We start from the raw sequence: 19,060 nt of genomic DNA, 5'->3' as shown, positions 1-19,060 counted from the left end.
GTGCTTCACATGTGCTGCCAAAAGTAAAGACACTCATAAGGGAATAATGAAAGCCCTGCTGTATCAGACCAAAGGGACATCTAGTTCAACACCCTGTTTCACACAGTGGCCTACCAAGCACCTATGGGGAGCCCCGAAGCAGGACAAGGGTAATAGCACTCTCCTACTAATGTCCCCCAGTGAAAATATTCAGAGGTATGCTGCCTTTGTTCCTGGAATATCAGAAAAACCAGTAGCTGTTGATATTCTCCATTAATTTCTCTAAACCATTTTAATGACATCAAAGTTAGTGGCCATCATTACATCCTGTGGCAGAAAATTCCATAGTTTAAATATGCACTCTAAGAATAAATATTTCCCTTTGTCTGTCCTGAAACCCCCATCAATCAGGTTCATTGTATAACTCTGGATTCTAGTACTTTGAGAAAGGCAGAAAATCTTATCGCTATCCAACTTGTTTGCCCCATGCCCGTTACTTGCTCTTTTTCTAAACTAAACTAAACTAAACTAAACTAAACTAAGCTAAGCGTAATACACTGTGGCTTCATTGCAGTGCGCATGTAGTTGTCCATTTGCTAAGCAGAAACAACCCCAGTCTGTATCTGAATGGGTGCAATGTGCTGCATAAATATTCTCCCTTTGGGGACGCGGGTGGCGCTGTGGGTAAAACCTCAGCGCCTAGGACTTGCTGATCGCATGGTTGGTGATTCGAATCCCCGCGGCGGGGTGCGCTCCCGCTGCTCGGTCCCAGAGCCTGCCAACCTAGCAGTTTGAAAGCACCCCCGGGTGCAGGTAGATAAATAGGGACCGCTTACCAGCGGGAAGGTAAACGGCGTTTCCGTGTGCGGCTCTGGCTCGCCAGAGCAGCTTTGTCACGCTGGCCACGTGACCCGGAAGTGTCTGCAGACAGCGCTGGCTCCCGGCCTCTAGAGTGAGATGAGCGCACAACCCTAGAGTCTGTCAAGACTGGCCCATACGGGCAGGGGTACCTTTACCTTTACCTTAAACTAAACTAAACTAAACTAAACTAAACTAAACTAAACTAAAACTCTATAAAATCTTTTTAGTTTTTCTTTTAGTTTTTTCTAAACTAAAATCTCTCAAAAGTTGTAAGAACTTGTCCTTGACCTTGCTTTTCCCAGCCTCCCTCCCATTCCTGCTCCTTGTGTGTCATAACTTTTTAGTTTGTAAATCTGAGAGTGGCCACCCTGGAAGACTTTTTGGCTAAAGGGTAGGGTGTAAATGCCTTAAATAAGCAAACAAATAGAATAACATTTATTATAGAGGACTTGCTCCAGCCCCTCGATTCTGCACCTTTCCCAACTCTACAATATCCTTGTTGAGATGTAGCAATCTCAGTTTTCCAAGTATGGTCACAATATAGACTCGTATAAAGGCATAACAATATTAGCAGTTTTATTTTTAAACCTTTTGATACGTTGCTCCCTAACTCGCCTTTTCACAGCTGCCACTCACTGTGTTGAGGTGTCAATTGTGCTATCCCCCATAATCCCAACGTCTCTTTTCTCATCAGTCACTGACAGCTCAAACCCCATGTTTTGGGAATTTTTGCCCCAATGTGCTTCTCTTTACACTTTCAATGAACTACATTTGCTTTTTGAATGCCTATTCGCCAACTTTGCGAATATTCTTTTGGAGCTTTTTATAACCCCCTTTTGTTTTTATTACCCTGAATAATCTGGTACTGTCAGCAAATTTGGCAACCTCACTCCTCATCCCTAACTCCAGACCAAGCCCCAATTCAGATATTTGAGGGGTCCTGCTTTTTACACCATGATTCTGTTCAAAGATTTTCCATAGCCCTGCATTCTTATTGGCTCTCATTTCAACTCCATGTCAAACATTTCTTAAAAACAAACAAAACCTTGTTCAGCCCACTGCTGACTTTTGCCCTGTTTTCTTGAGCCACAGTGACTCCCAAAAATATTCCCTAATGGAATTTCTATATGCATCTCCTCCACTTTTGCCAACAACATGTGGCTTTGGTGCTTATGTTCTGTCTGAGTTTTAAAATAATTTTCTCCTTTCCTCATTCTTTATCTTTTCCACAGGCTCCCTTTGCATAATTTGTCCCTTCCTTAACCACCATGACTTAGGCCTACTGGTCCTATAATTTCCCTATTACACTTGCTCTTCCCCCATATAGTTCTGCAGTCCTCAGCATATTTAAACACAGTTCTTCCTGTCCCTATAATTCTGAGTGGTTTTAATCCCAACCAAACTTTCACTTTTTAAATAAAAGCTGGGTTGTTCATGAACATTGTACAGTACTGTTAAAAGTTTAATTAACTCTGCAGTTGAAATGCCACTGAACATTCCATGACATTCCTAGCCCCATACACCAGCCTTTGCCAAAAGAGATTGTTCCAATAAAAGGTACTGTCTCACTTATTTTGAATCATTTAATATCCTCTACATCAGTATCCACTATGACAATTAAACTAAACATTCAATAGTCACCATAAAAAATATGGGGGGGGGATTCATGGAGGTTACAGTAAAGTGTGAATTCAAAATTTCATTTATCAGGTTTAAAATAAAGTGATCCCTCACTTGGAAAATACTAATTTGTGGTATGTTACAGCTAATATGCTCATAATGCATTTTCACTCGTTCCATGGGGGAGCCCATTAGCGCTGCTAACACTTAGTATCTTAATTAAAAATCTGGAAGGCTGGGGGAGGTTGAAAATATGCCCATTCAATGTGCTGATTATATTATACAGGGAGCTATTACAGAGACAAGGGAAGACAGAAAAACCATGAGACAGCCTTAAGAGAGCTTCAGCCTGTAAAAATGCAACTTAATACATCTAAGGCATAAGAATCAGCAAAATTATTTGCAGGGCAGTAACCATATCCATTACCTTTAGCAGAAGGCACAGATTTACAGCAGTCTTACTAAATTTATAGGTTCTCAGTAGCTGTTAAGAATTGATTTTGGAAACTGCCAGTCCAATGATACATTACAAACAAAAGCGCTTTAGGAGGGGGCAATTTGGAGCAGAAAAGTAGCAGGAAATACTGCTTCCCTTTTCCATATTGCCTCACTCAAGCCACTTCTCCTGCCATGGGACTGCAAACTGGAAATAAAGCTTTGAAGAGTGATTTGGAGTAGAGAAGCATCAGTCAGGCAAAGAGTCAAGCACTGTCTCTCCCTGCCACATGTAATTCTGCAAACCTGTCTGGGCCCCAAATGCTTCTGCTAAATCTGGGTACTCTAATGTAAAGTGGGTAAGGACCTGACACAGCTGCGGTGAATTAACATGGAAATAGCCCAGCAGACAAGCACTCACTTGTATAAGGCGCATTCTGGTGAAGCAATTGTTTCCTGCATAGCAAAAAATCCTGAACTATATTCCAACATTTTAAAGTAGGCATGGGGGGGGGGGAGAAAGAAAACATTTCAAAGCTCTATTATCATCTTGTTCACCTCCTTCTTTCACGTTTAATTTATGGGACTCCAAGGAAGGACTACAGAGTCTCATCAACCATTTTGTCCAGGCATGGGCTCCGTGCATCAGCATTGGTGACCATATGCTTGAGATGGTAGACAATTTTGGTTATGGGTTCTACCATAACCAGCAACCTCTTCATCGACACTGAACTGGACATGCATATTGGCAAGGCAGCCACGACAATGGCTCGTCTCTCCAAAAGAGTATGGGAGAATGTGATGCTAACAACCAATACCAAGATGAAGGTCTACACGGCTTACATGTTGAGGACACTGCTTTATTGAAGTGAGTCATGGACAACTTAAACCTGCCAGGAAGAACACCTCAATTCCTTCCATGTGTGCTGCATCAAGATGATTTGCAGGACAGAGCCCCAAACAAAGATGTGCTGTCCCAATCCCAGCATGTTCACACTCCTGTCTCAGTGATGTCTATGCTGGCTTGGTCATATTCACAGAACGGAAAATGGCAGGATCCCCAAGGATATGCTCTATGGGGAATGATCAATGATCATGGCCAATGATCACAAATAAGGTAGCTGGAGTCTCCAACAACATTTGGAGAACTCAATATTGCCTACCCTTGCCTTATGGCATGTGCCACCACTCTAGAAGTCAATCCATCACTTTTAAACCTCCCCTTTCCAAATAGCATAGGCCTTTAAATCTCCCCCACCCCCTAAATTACTGCCTTGAGAATCCCAACAATAATTGGGACTACAGTGAGAAGGGGCATTTATCTCACTTCACCCCATGGCATGGTCCCCATGAAAAGTCACCCCCTTCCCAACCCCAACCCGCCAAAACCACCCCCAAACAAATAGGACTGGGGAAAGGGAGACTGTGTCCTGCCCTATACAGGTTTTAGGTTGCAGGGAACCTTTCAGATAACCAAGGCTATAATGAACACAGACACCAATGTCCAATTCTAGGTACACAGTGGTTCTAAGCAGGAATGAGGCAAGTTGAGTGGCAGTCAGAGGTCAAGGTAAGCAGAAGATCAGGTACAAGACACAGTGCTGTCAACAAGCTATTGCTCCAGCAGCTCTACCAGCCTTGCATGGAGGCTTCAAAGCCAGAGCTCTCAGAACCGCAACCTGGGCCCAGCTGCAGCCTCTTAGAGGTTTCTTCAGAGAGTCCTCCTCATGAGGAGGGCTGCTCCTGAATAGCCCTTTACTCACTAGGAGTCCCCTTCTGCAACAAAACACTCCTGACTGTGAGGGTGTCAGTCTGCCTCTTGAAGCTCTGCCATTCCCAGGGGTTGTTCTGTCTCTGCTTCAGATACTGAGCTCCCTTCTCTGTAGAGAGGGATTCTTGCCAGTTTCCCTTGAGAGTCCTGGCTCGTCCTCAATTGCTGTTCTGGGCTATTCCTAAGTATCTGGGGGCTCCAAATCATATTTCGCCAGATCATTCTTGGAGGAGGAGTCATCTGGTGAGGGCAAGGCAGACTGCCCACCCATCTACAGAAGGCTATTTAGATTCCAGAGGTCTGGAAGCAAGCTGAGAAGTTCCAGCACAGAAAGAAGGAACAACGAGGAAACAAATGTTTGTCAGCATCTCTACAAAGAATCGCTTTATCTTCAAAGTGCTCTCCTGGCACAAAGACTATTGAATTGAATGTGGTTTGCACTGACAGAATATTTCTTTATGTAATATTTGCTAAGAAATACAAACTAGATGGGTACAAACTAAATGGATATTTCAAACAAATAAACTATAAAAAAATTAACACGTACCAATCAGTACTGTGTAAAATCCCTAAACTATTTCCTAAAATCCTAAACTATTTTCTAGAAGAGCTCTCACCTCTAAGCTTTCATGCGTATTTTCTTCTGATCTGTCATCTTCTGGACTGAATGTCATACACACATTTCCTCCTTATGGATGATAATGCATATCAAAATATGGCACAGCTATTTGACACTAACAGGGTAAAAGCTGTCCAGTTTCCCATTTCATGACAATATGCTACTGTTAGTGAGAATGAATTGCAGATATGGTCACTGTACTACATGAACCCAATTTGAGACTGATTCTGGAACTAGCACTCTGTTTTATGACAAAAAGGAATGATGAATAGGTACTTCCCATTCTTTTAACAAGATGATTTAGAGACCATTTGTGCAGCGTGCCTAGGTCCTATAAACTGATCTGCTTTAAACATGCTACTAAAATCCAGAATGGATGTAACATCTGCTTACTAAATATGCTCTAAAGGAACTGCTAACAATAAAGTGTTCTTTTGCCAAATAACTATATCTTTCTATGATGTACTTAACAAAGCTCAGGCAAAAGTGAAGCTAACAAAATCCCAATAGGGGATGACAGCAGGTATGGTGAGCTGCCTTCAACCACTGTGGTTTGATAGCATATTTAGTTTGTAAAGCTGCTGGGGCTCCTGCATAAGATAGCAGAGTTGTGCCTTCCTATATTTCAAAGTGTTAAACTATTTACATGCCAGAAGAGATGGGGAGGGGAAGGTGACAGAAAAAGCCGCTTGAAGTAAAACATACCATGTAATACCTACACTCCTTGGAAGGAATTACCATTTCCACTTGTTCAACACTTCTGTTGGGATTCCAGATCCCACTGGCATGCCAAGCTACCTCATGGCATGTCTAAACAAGCAGGGAGGTTTTTAATTAAAACACAACAATGAAAGAGTAAGCCAATCAACTTATCATGACAAATTATAAATATAAACTTTTTCAGTGTTAAAATCTTATAAATTTGTTACCTGACACTACTCCTATTCCATCATCGCAATCATAGTCTGAGACTTCACTATCACTTATTCGTTTGGACCCTGCCAAAAGAAAGAGAGGATCATAGGATTAATTATAGCCGTTCTATTAAATGAGTACTACATTAAGGCTTGCTGATCATTGTTAACAAGGCTCAATAGCTTTCCATGTAAGCTTTTGTCTCCTATAAAACAAATTATAGCTGTGAAAAGCAGAGAAAAGCAGTATTTTAAATGGTAATGGAGTGATCACAATACTTACCAAAATAACTAGAGCTTCATCAGCAAAAGCTGGCCCAAAGTCTATTATTAGACCTTAACAGTAGGTCAAGTAAGAAAAAATTGAGACTCTGGTTTAATTTTAAATATGCTTACCCACTTCTCGGTTTCCTACACAACAGCAGGCAGATATTGTTCAACAGTTTACAACCACATTTAACCTATTTGTCAACAATAAAATAATCCTATTGGACAGGAGAGGTCACTTTAGCCCTCAATGAGTATACAAATAAGATATGAAAGGACTAAATCATAGAGCTGAACAAGCTAGTAAAGATAGTCGAACTGATGATATTGAACTTGTAGCTTTCATATACAGTAAAGTAGTTTAACACCCTCAGCTGCTGTGTATTTTCCAAATGTAGTGAAATTAAGCAACAGGTAGCACAGAATAATCTCTGCTTCTTCCATTTTTGCAAGGAGCAAGGGTACTGTTGTTATTCACTGTACACTGAAACACAACATGACCTCAATAAACACGTCCTTCCACTTAAATACCTTGCCTTTGTTTTGACAGCACAACTGTTCTGTATTCAGTGTACAAATAGAGCTCCATACTTTGGGTATATCATAAAAGCTATTGGAAATGGAAAACACAAAGAACGGGCAACCAATTTTATATGATTGATATTCTGAGGCTGAATTCATGAACTGAACGTGCTGCATTTGAATTGGTATGTAACTCAGCTGATGAATTATACAACATGCTATAGGATCCACATTAAGAATAAGAAATACTTAAGCATTCATAGAGCAGAAACAAGAGCTAAAATGTCTGAAGAACGAACATCCTACTTATAATTTCTCAAAGCACAAAAGGAAGGCAGACCACAGAACCAGCATTCTACAGTTATTTGTACTAATTTTAAAGAAACCCTTTTGTAAGCCCCTAAAAAGAAAAGAAAATTAATGGCTAGCAAAAACAAACAAAAACAAAACAATTTGATTTTCTTCTGTGACTGAAGATAAAAGTAGAAAATGCAATGTAGTCCGTCATTAGCAAGACTTTTGAATTGGTTTTACCTCAAAGTTTGAGCTAGAGAACACTGACCGAAAGATCTTGGCATCATATTAGTGGTATCAAATTACTAGTATCAGCTTATAGAAATTGAACACTGAAATACTATGAATGGATGGTGCAGTTGAGAAAGAATATAAACTCGAGTCTCAGAAGTATTGTTGCTGGCCCCTATTGTTATTCAACATTGTGGTTAATGAGTTGCATTAATGGAGAGTTTGCACATAAAGTGTGCAGATGGCACAGAGTTGGAAAAGACTACAACTATTTTTAAAAGTAGAATTAAGATCCACTAAATGTAAACTGAAAAACTGAGCTGTAAAGGAAAAGGGTAAGATCCACCATAATGTTAGCACAAGAAGTTTGAAAGTTGACATCATTGTGCAAGCAGTAGCACACCAACTTATCTCTCACTAGGAATAATAATAATAATAATAATAATAATAATAATAATAATAATAATAATAGTGGTTGCACAACATAATTTGCAAGCATCAAAAACCCATTAGAATTGGCTCTTGTGCTGTGCTAACAACAAGGTTCTGATGAACAGACTAGCTGTTGTGTGAGTGGACTGCCACAATTGTATTTTTGACATTGACGGTGCCAAATAAAGAATGAGAATGCTAAGCATAGTGATTTTTAGAAGAAAAATACTGGTTGATTAACCAGTCATGAATCAACTTTTATGCAAAGGATCTGGGCAGTATATGAAAGAATATTGCTAAAAATTAATGATACCAGCTGCTGTACAAGATTCAACCTGTTTCATTTTTGTACTATTTGCCTTATGACAACTTACACAGTAAGTTTTGCTTACTATGAGGATTTGTGAAGGAAGATATTCTAGGGTACAAACCCTTCTCTCTCTCACCCTTCAGTGGGCAAGAAACAAATGAAGCTGAATCGGCTATGATTAAGTGGGCACAGGACATTGGTCATAACATTATGTCTGCTGACTGGGAATGGTTGTGGAACACCGGTATTAAATTCACGGCATGTAATGCCTTAAAGGAAAACATTATGAAAATGGTTTACAGGTGGTACATGACCCCAGTCAAGCTGGCAAAAATTTATCATTTGCCTGATAATAAGTGTTGGAAATGTAAAGAGACTGAAGGTACCTTCTATCACCTTTGGTGGACATGCCCGAAGATTAAGGCCTTCTGGGAAATGATTTATAATGAAATAAAAAAGGTACTTAAATGTACTTTCCCTAAAAAACCAGAGGCCTTTCTCTTGGGCATTGTCGGCCAATTGGTGCCAAAGAAGGACAGAACTTTCTTTATGTATGCTACAACAGCAGCAAGAATACTCATCGCAAAGTATTGGAAGACACAAGATCTTCCCACTCTGGAAGAATGGCAGATGAAGGTGATGGACTATATGACACTGGCTGAGATGACAGGCAGAATCCGTGATCAGGGAAAAGAGACGGCGGAAGAAGAATGGAGAAAATTTAAAAGTTATCTTAAGGACTATTATAAACTTGATGAATGCTAGAATGTGGAGGTTTTCAGGAAAAAAGGGATACAGTAATATAAGACCAGATTATAGAAAAGATTAAGACGACAGAGGTTGGAAAGGAATATTTAGAAGTTGCTAAAAAATTATGGACATTGGGATGCAGAAAGGGGAGTCCCGGAATGGGGGAGTCCCGGAAAAGAGGTTTATGAAAAAATGTTATGAAACTATACGTGTTTGTATGTCTTTTTAGGTGTTTGTTTGTCTTTAAAAATTCTGTAAAACCAATAAAAATTTTATTAAAAAAAAATTAAAAAAAAAGAAACAAATGAAGCTGAGAAAAATTGAGAAATGCTCTGTATTCCCATCACTTAGCAGCCTGCCCACCCCACCTTATTTCTCTTGGTAGGGTCAGCCTTTTGTTGTGGTGGTGGTACTTTTAACAGGAACCATGGATGCATTACCTTTGTCAATTATGTGAATTAAACCTGGTTATGGTATTCCAGTTTTGTTCTAACCAATATAATACAATATCACATTTCTCGTGAATTCCAAAATACTGAAGTTAATTTTTCACTTTTACTTCAGCACATTGTCAAAACCTTTTAATATGGGATGGTATTCAACTAGATTTTGCTCAGAGTAGACCCACTGAAATTAATGGATATCAGTAAGTTGGGTCCATTAATTTCAGCAAGTCTGCTCTAAGTAAAACATAGTTGAATATCACCGATGGCTGTCTCATCTCACAAACTGTATACCAGATTCAACAAATCTACTAACATTATTATATACACCTTCACATGGCGACAAAACAAATAAACAGTCCAGAAAAACATTGGATTTTTTCAGCAAATGCTTATAACACTAAGCAACTAAAATTAGAAATAACGCAAGGGCAAGGGCCTATCTCTGAAAAGCAGAATAAGAAACCCACAGCAGTTGAACTGGTGCACAACAAGCAGCAGAAGCATTTTATCAACAAAATAAATGGTGTATATGAAGCAAGCAATACACAGCATGCTCATAATTTACCTGAATTATATGAATAAATGCCTTTATCTGGAAAAAAATGTTAAAATGAAGTGATATCAGAAACAAATACACGAGGACTTGACATGCAACAGGCATGTGTATCATCTGGCAACTTAGTTTTGGATAACAATTTTATGTGGAACAGCTAGTTAAATCTTTACACTACAATCCTATGCATGTTTTTCTTAGATTGAAATCTCACTGTGTTCAATGGGGCTTACACTGTATTAAGTGTATTTAGAACTGCAGCCTAAGAGTTTGTTTGTTTTTTAAATCCATACAAACCAGAATACAAGAGTTCCTGCAAACTGAACCACAAACGCTATTCCGGCAACTATTATGGTATTATTTTCAACATATTCTAACAATGTAATCCTATCCTCAAGCTACACCACCAAGCAGGGTCAGGGTTAGGACAGCCACAAAATTCTTCATAGTGGAAAACCACAATGATGACAGTTTAAGAGACTTATGCCTCTTATACAGGACCATAGCTAGGGGGTGGTGAGGTGGGCCCCCGCCAGGAGCGCAGGCGATGGGGAGCGGCGGCGCAAAATCGGCTACAAAATATGTCCATAAATATAAATATTGATTATTGCCTCATAAGAAATGGTTTTAAATAGGGGGTGAATTGAATGGGGCTTGGTCGGAGGAGAGGTGGTAAGAAGAGCTAATTTATCCATGGCTAGGGGGCGTAATCTGGGCGTTTCTGCCAGGGGCGCAAGATCACCTAGCTATGGTTCTGTTCTTATGACACCAAAAACACATCAAGATCAGTCCTGGGCAAGTCCCCCTGGAGAGGACCTAACAAAGTTAGGGTCCTACAACTGAAAGGACTCTACTTACAATCAATACCCGCCTTATCTCTGAAGGCAGGAGGAACCTAAGAAGGCCCTTGTTGTTTTGAAAGTTTATACTGGAGCAGGCAGACCTCAAGATACTCAATCTCAAGACATCTAGCACTTTGAAGCTGAAGTCCAACACCTTGAATCATTCTTAGAAATGAGCTGAAAACCAATGCAGCAGCCTACAGAAATGCTGGTAATGTTTTCCATAGGCCTAGTCCCAACCAGCAATCTATTTGCTTTATTTTAAAGCAACTAAAGTTCTCTAACAGGGCTGTCCCACATGAAATTTATTGGCAATAAGCTACACCTGTTACTTTCCTGGTAGTCATATAGCTGTCATAGGAATAGGACCCTTAAAAGAAAGCCTCTCCTCCTTGCAGAGGGGAGGAGTTGTGAGCAGGAGCCATTTCCCAAGTTGGCAGGGGGTGTTTCGGCCCCTGCCCAGCCATCCCGGCTGCCGCGCCACACCCCCAGGTAGCCAACCAACCAGGTGGAGGCTTGGGGGCGGGGTTTCACCGCTCAAACGCGGCCAGGTGTGGCCATCACCTACCCCTCCACTTTATGGGTATTTCAGTAAATGAATCCAGCGGTCATGGATCCTGTCCGACCCCCTAGTGGCTAGGGCCATGGCATGACCCGCGGTGACATCGGGGGGAGCTTTCAGTTGTATTTGCATCAACAGGCTCCTCCCACTGGTGGTTAACCCTTGAAGGACTCACCCCTCCCTGAGGGGGTGGAGTCACTTGCTGCGGTTTACCAGAGCCTAAGCCAATACCTCTCACATGCTTTAATCAATAAAGTTGTGGCCTTTTTTAGCCCATCAACCTTATATACTGTGTCCATGTGTCTTTCTTATCCTCAAGCGGGTGGCGGGTCCTTGAATCACAACAGAAAGGTTGCAAAGCCTTTAGATACGTTGATTTCAGAGTCCATTCCCCAGCTGACACAGTTCATTAAAACCTGTGGACATCTGTGTCTGCTTCTTTGACCAAGAGCAGAGAGGGGGCTTCCTCTTTTCCTATTCATCCTACCTATCTTCACAGTTTTGTTTTGTTTTTACTTTAACAGCCCTCTAACATTCTTTCTGATTTACTGTTCAAATCCTATGTATATGCTGTGCATGTTTTCTCAAAAGTTCCCCAAATTCAATGTGATTTCTTCCCAAATAGGTGTGCATAGGATTGCAGCCTCAAATAACTTATCCGTGCATTACAATACAAATTATAGTCATAAACCTGTGCAGAAACCATTCAAACATGCAAATTAACAAAACACGCCAAAAACAACAATTTCATATAAGAGAAAAAATATGTGGACATATGAAGAAGAAATAATGTATATCATTCTTTTGCTTTGGCCAAAGATCCAGCTAGTCTAGCATTCTGTTTCCAACAGTGGTCAGCCAGATGTTTCTAGGAAACTTACATGCAACATCCCTTCCAACTCTACAATTCTATGATTTCATATGAAACCCTCCCCAGTTTGTTGCACGCAACTGCTATTTTGTTGCTGCTGCCTTGTAACATGGGGCTCCATCTCAATACCATGTCTAATACTTTAGCAATTCCAACATTTTGAAACTACCTATCTACTGAGGTGCACCTCATCTCAAAATTATACTTTTAGGAGGAAGATGTGCCTTGTTCATCAGGCTTTGGGAGGTGAAGTATAATCTGTCTCAGGTTAGTTTTGTACTGAACTCCTTGAAGTTGCAAGTTTTCTTGTTGCTTTTTAGGGGTTTTTTTTGCCTTTTCTACACATCCAACAGAATAATTTAGTCAATGAACTGTAAATTCCTGAGATGGCATAATAGAACATATTAAATATGCAAGTGAGGGTCACATATTATTGGTCCCCATGTAAAAAAAGTGGGGGGGGGACACTTGTAAACAGTCAAGAGTAATTTTTGCACAGAACTTTGTTTATATGGGTGCAGATTCAAAAATGTGACTCATACCCCTGCAGTCTGAGTTAGTATAATTCACTGTATCACTTAAGGATTACACCTCCTCATTCTGCTCAATTTGTGTGTGAGGAAATCACATATAGAAGCAGAAGTCTCATTTAGGAAAGTTGCATTAGAGGTAGATTAACTGTCTGTTTAGTAATCAAATTTCAGCATATCATGATTTGAAGCATTCTATTCTCCTGCAGATGTTTGTGCATGAATCCTCAAATTATATATATTCACCATTATGAAGTGCATATTAGCTGTTGCAAAGGCTAATGAATGATATACGAAATGCATTATATCAACATTTTTCATACATGATTGTATGGCTATGGGAAGGAAAAGAAACCAGAGGAGGCAAGCATGATGTTTCTTAATATAAGTATGACTCTCCATCAATAAAGTTCAGTAAAAATACTGAAGTCAAGAAAAGATCAGTATTTACAGATGTTGGTTTTTCATTGTATGCATTTCTTACCTAGAAGAAATGCATTTTATTCCACATAGAAATGAATATGCCTTTAATAGAACAGAAAACCTACTTTGCAACCTTCGCGTGGGACTCTCTCCATGAAGCTGTCGGCGTGGCAAATACGGTGAAGGGTGGGGAAGTGGCAATGAGGAGACATCATGTGTCTGAAGTTTGTACCAATGAGGCTCATCATCCAGCAGTGCTGTTTCTAGTTCAATTAGAATCTAAAAAGAGAATAAAACTTGTCACAGTGCAAAGCACCACTTGCACCATAAATGTTTCATAAAGTCTACATTACGTTGTAGTCACATATTTCCAGCATATCATGAAAATTTAATGGCCACTTTAGTTTCATAACAAATCTCTGTATTAGAAATCAATACGAGGAACAATGCAGTAAAAATGTGTTTAGGTCAGAAAGAGTAAATGTGACTAAAAGAGCAACCTATCCTCAAATTACCCCAACTAGATGAGGATTACTGATGTTGCCAAAAATTGTATTTGTGGTTCGAGGACCCGACCCCGGTGAAGTGAAATGAAGACACATGGACACGTGATATAAGGTTAATGGGCTAGAAAAGGCCACAACTTTATTGGTTGCAGCATTGAAAAGGTATTGGCTTAGGCATTGGATCGAAACAAGTGGGTTCTTCACCAGTAGGTGGAGCCTGTCGATGCTAATCCGACTATAGGCTCACCCCTGCTGTCACCGAGGGTCGTGCCAAGGCCTCCCACCAAGCAGGCATCGGACGGAATACACGACCCCCAGAGTCCTTTAACGGAATACCCCTAAAAATTGAAGGCATAGGCGATGGCCACACCTAGCACTTCCACACAGCGCAAGGGGAGGAGAGTCTTTATCTAGCTCAAAAACTGAACTTCATTACAAATTGAGCACTATATCCTCAAGAAATTCTTCTCTGGCTTAGAAAGTAAATTGAGTTTCTGCTTAGATTACTGCAATGCATTATATGTAGAGCTGACTCTGAAGATGGCTTGGGAACTTCAGCTGGTGTAGAATTTGGCAGCCAGATTGCTCACTGGGGCATGATGGTTTGAGCATATTGGCTGCCAATTAGTTTCTGGGCCCAATTCAAAATGCTGGTTTTGACCTATAAAGCCTTAAATTGCTCAGGAACGCAATACCTCAAGGACTGTCCCTCCCCATACAAACCAACCTGCACCCTGCAATCATAATTAAAAACAAGTACATTTTACATTAAATAATATAAAACTACCCATGACAACATAACACAGGACCACAGAACAGAGCAGCAGTTCACAGAAATGCAGAACAGGAGAAGAAATCTCAGTGGCTGTTTATGTCAACAAACCCACAGGATTACTCTGCCCAACAAAGATTACATTAAATATATTTTTGATTCCCCCCCCCCCATAACTCTTAATAGTCTACTTAAAATGCTTTGAATACCTCTCCTAAAAATTCACTTTCTTCCTCACGAACTCGTGCTTGGTCCCAAAGAGTAATTTCCAACATTCGTTCTCGAAATTCTCTCCGATGAACTGGAGAATAAATGAATGTTTGGTTCCATTTGGGCTCCAATGTTTTCTTTACTGTTTTTGTTCTTCTTTTGTTCTTATCACTGTAATTGAGAAGTATAAATGAAGTGTTGCTATTCCATTGAATATGTGATTTATAAAACAAATGACTGCCAGAAGAAGATGACAAAGGCTTGCTTGAGACTTGCCTTCCGAAACGTCTTTGCAAATATACACAGCAAATACAAATGAATGCTCCCAAGGCCCCAATGCTTTTCTTTATGTAGGCATGTTCCTTATATTGTCTGAAGTAATGCTTTTTAGGCTGAAATCCTTTGAGTGTTCAATGGGGCTTACCCCCAGTTAGTGGGTTCTAGCCAAATAAATGAGAGTAAATCCACTGAAATTAATGTACCTATGTTAGTCATGCCTATTAATTTCATTGGGACTACTCTGAGTATGACTAACACTTAATGCAACCCAGTGTGCAGGGTAGCCCTCCAGATGTTTTCAGATTCCAAATCCTAGTATGTCCAAACAGCATAGCCAATGGTCAAAGGTGATGGAAGTTGAGTCCAGTAATATCTGGAGGGCAGCACATTGGCTGCCCTAGTGTGTAGGACTGTATATGACTGTGCTGTTAATTTAATACTGCATAGGATTCTAGTGTTAGCTTCAGATTTCAGGCACAGGCCAGAATCCAAATAGCTTTTTTACACATATCTAATGACATTATTTTACTTGTTTCTTGAAACAGCAGACTCAGGTGACATACTAGAAACAATTAACATTCCAGTTCCAAAAATGGTTTGCCATTTGGCACTTGGGAGTGCTTTTTGAGAAATCCAGTGCCTCCTTAGGTATGCAAAACTAGTGTGCAGTCCTTTGGATCCAATCCTTGGTCTAGTTGTTTACACAATGAACATGTTCATGTTCATGTTCATCATCTTCATCTCTTTATTTGTAGGCTAATTTTCCACAGAACTGTGCCCAAAGTGGCTTACAACATTATTGCAGAGTAAACTTTCATGTGTAAGTCCAAATAAAATGCAGTTAGTCTTTAAGGAGCCACAGAACACTCTTTTGGTATTATTGTAAGAGATGAACATGGTTCTTCCCTACTGAAATTGCTAATACACCTATGTATAAACTTCTGCTAAGTTTATTTTTAAAACAGCACCTCAAGACAAGGTTTATTATCACTGGCACAACTTAATCTAAGTTGATAAAAGAACTGACTCTCTGGATCTTACCCAATGACAGAATCAAAAAACTTACTTCAGAGTAGCTCTCTTATTATCACTAAACTCCTTTGGAATATGTGGATTTTTTAATGTAGCCTTAATGACTTTATTTTAGACACTAAAGATTTGTTTACTTTGGAGAATTGAACTAGGTTATATTGGACAAGTTTCTCCTGTATAATTTGTTTAGTCAGAACTTCACAGCCCCACCTAATTAAATGCTTGAGTTGTTTAATTGCACTTTATTTCTAGCAGGTTATTTTTCCATATAAAAGAGATTTATTTTTGCCTACTAAGCTTATTCTTCCGGGGGGTGAGGGAGGCAGGGGAGAGACTGCTTCACTGTTAGAAGAAAACAAATTCAATAGAACAAGCTACTTTTACTTTTGAACTTGAAAGGAAACACCCAGAGTAATTAAAGGAAAACATCTACACTATTTGCCTTAAAAGAAAAGCAACAACTGTGAAAATTATAAAAAGGAAACATACGACACACATACGGTACATTCTGGCACTTTCTTAATAATTAATAATAAACAAATTGCATTTCTTCTATACATACATAGTATATGATACACCTACAGATGGTAAATTGCTTGGAAAAAATGCTTTCTGATAAAGATATCATAGCAGTGCCTTTTAACTGGCCCACTTTTAAAATATATTGGGGGGGATTATATGAACACTGACAGCATATTGCAAACTAGTATCAAAATTACCACAAGATTCAAAAACAAAATGTCATATTTTTTTCTCATGTTTAAAATACCTAATTTGGATAGTTATAAGAATTCATAGTTGGTTGAAAATTGCATGTTCCAAGAAATATGGATAGTTCTAAAAAACTGAAATCACATACAGCAAAGCAAAGCAAAGCAGGAAAACATCTAAGTGACACTCTGCTCTTCCATTTTTTCCATTTGCACAAACATCTCTGCTTAGCTGCTAGAATAATTCTCCCTCTCCTCCCATACCGCATGCTGTTCAGGGGGTCATTCTGACTTTCTCCAGATACAATTTCAAGGCATGGGCGGGGGGGGGGGGGAGACAGGTGGGGAAAGCCCTACTGAGCAAGCAGAAGTTCTTACACAGGGCTTTCAGTGGCAGGGCTGGTTAGATTAATCCCTACTACAGTTAATGTAGTTATACAAAGTTATTTTTTTACTAATCACTGACCATAATAATGAGGTTGATCAACTGATGGTTATATAAATAGGGAATTACTAAGATTTGGCATCTCTCCCCCTCCTGCCACAATTTATTTCTCTTGATCAAGTTTCTCTTGGGCTTTAGCAAAAAGCACTGCTAAATCCAAGGTGTTCCGGCTCTTGCAGCGGGTTCAAGGCCAATGGGACTCCACTTGCTCCCCACTGCTTCAGCTCTGGACCCATAACAAAGATCGTCAAGCATGCCATCTGCTCAAACTTCTTCGATGACTTCAAGGTCAGATAGTAGACATGGTCTTGTGCTTGCTGAAGAAAAACAAGCAGTAGGCCACTTGCATTCATTCTCCTACTCACATTTCTAACTGCACTAGGAGGGCAGTGTGCATTTGCAGCCTTTACCAATCTAGAAGGCCTGCAGGACAGCGTGGAGTTGTTCTGAATCATCATATTTTCCTGCCACTAAAGACCCTGTAAAATATCTCTGTAACTCTCAACATCCATTTCCAAATTCTCATTAAGGGTAATGGAAATATATAAGATTGTTCATTGGGTTAGCCAGGATTATTGCAAGCTACCACCATAGTCAACATCCCTTTCTCAAATGTCTGAGAAAAGCATAGTTATTATGACTTAGATAAACTATGACAATCATTCTGTGTGATATTATTTATCTTCTCCTGCTTAAAAGTTTCAAAATTTATTGACCACCATTAATAAGACCATCATTTAATTTTCCCTGCAAAGAAGCTAACCCTTACAACTTCCTCAGATATTTGATCAGGTGTGCTCCTTGTCTGGCATTTCTCCTCTCACAAAAATACAGTAACTGAGATATTATGACCAATACTAGTTACCAAACATTACTATTTTTTCACAGAAATTTAATTCAAAGTAGTTAAGCCTTTTTTTTTCATCGTACCTTCTGTCAGGAAGAAAGTAAATCTTAACATAGGGATTCCTCGGCCTCCCATCTTCCCTTGAAGGAAGATCCTTTGCACCCAATATTGTGACTATCAACTGGTGACCAACCTTGTCATACCACAGTTTTATCTGTAAAGAGAAATTATGCATTAGTCAATCTACTTCTTTCATAATACAGTTATCCTTAAAAGTAAATGTAACTTTTAGACGTCCACTGTATCTGTTTTACTATTACAGTATAGGTAACTTCATGGCATTCTAATTTGTAGCCTTAAGGCCCAAAATGATAAATGTGATGAAACTTATTTTGCATGTATAATCTGTTTAGCACTATATTACATATGTAAAAGTATGCAAAATTGTTTACTTTTGTTATGTATATGTTGTATATGTGCATATGTGGAGCAACAGATATCCTAACATTTTTATATGCGATATGAATTCATGAAAGACTACTTCAGATTTTGATTAGTATATGTAAAAAGACCATGAAATAAAGCTGTGTACATTACAGACCTGTTCACATTTCAGTAATTGACCTGTTAAGGCATTTTATATTCAGTTTACAGAAGTCTTCTACATGCAAGTATATGGTAACCAACTTACTACTTCAACTCTGCACTGTACTTAAAGGTAATATGGCATTCACTCAGCCTTTTTTATTTCAATTTTTATAAAACAAATTCATCTGCTAGATTTGGAATAGCTTACAATTCCTGAAAAAACCTAACCAATAGAACGGGGAGATAACAGAGCAGGGGTATTTAAGACTGAGGCTATCATATGGTGATCCATGACTATTATTATCACATGTCATTTGCCATTAGCTTCATTTTGATGGAAGCAGGAACTTTTCCATAGCGCTGAGCTATGGCCCACACTCTTTGCAAAGAAAGACTGGCCACCTTGTCAGGGCCATGCCATTTTGTATTTACTCAAAAC

At 39.4% G+C, this 19,060-nt stretch overlaps 1 protein-coding gene across 24 annotated transcripts in view; it reads right to left on the bottom strand.

Moving 5' to 3' along the window:
- Window positions 1–19,060, bottom strand: part of RIMS2 (regulating synaptic membrane exocytosis 2) — a 349,417-nt gene that overhangs the window by 140,646 nt on the left and 189,711 nt on the right. For 18 of the 24 annotated variants that reach the window (XM_081204282.1, XM_081204294.1, XM_081204289.1 and 15 more), the window contains 4 exons: window positions 18,117–18,247; window positions 14,720–14,891; window positions 13,358–13,511; window positions 6,215–6,283 (listed from right to left, as the gene is read on the bottom strand). In XM_081204282.1, coding sequence (XP_081060408.1) covers window positions 6,215–6,283; window positions 13,358–13,511; window positions 14,720–14,891; window positions 18,117–18,247 — 526 coding nt within the window. Of the gene's footprint in view, window positions 1–6,214; window positions 6,284–10,016; window positions 10,044–13,357; window positions 13,512–14,719; window positions 14,892–18,116; window positions 18,248–19,060 lie in introns of all 24 variants that reach the window. The other 6 variants (XM_081204271.1, XM_081204281.1, XM_081204291.1 and 3 more) reach the window with 1 other exon arrangement.

This window comes from Podarcis bocagei (genome assembly GCF_964188305.1).
Source record: "Podarcis bocagei genome assembly, chromosome: 8".
NCBI lineage: Eukaryota > Metazoa > Chordata > Lepidosauria > Squamata > Lacertidae > Podarcis > Podarcis bocagei.
This window is presented reverse-complemented; position numbering and strand designations above follow the sequence as displayed.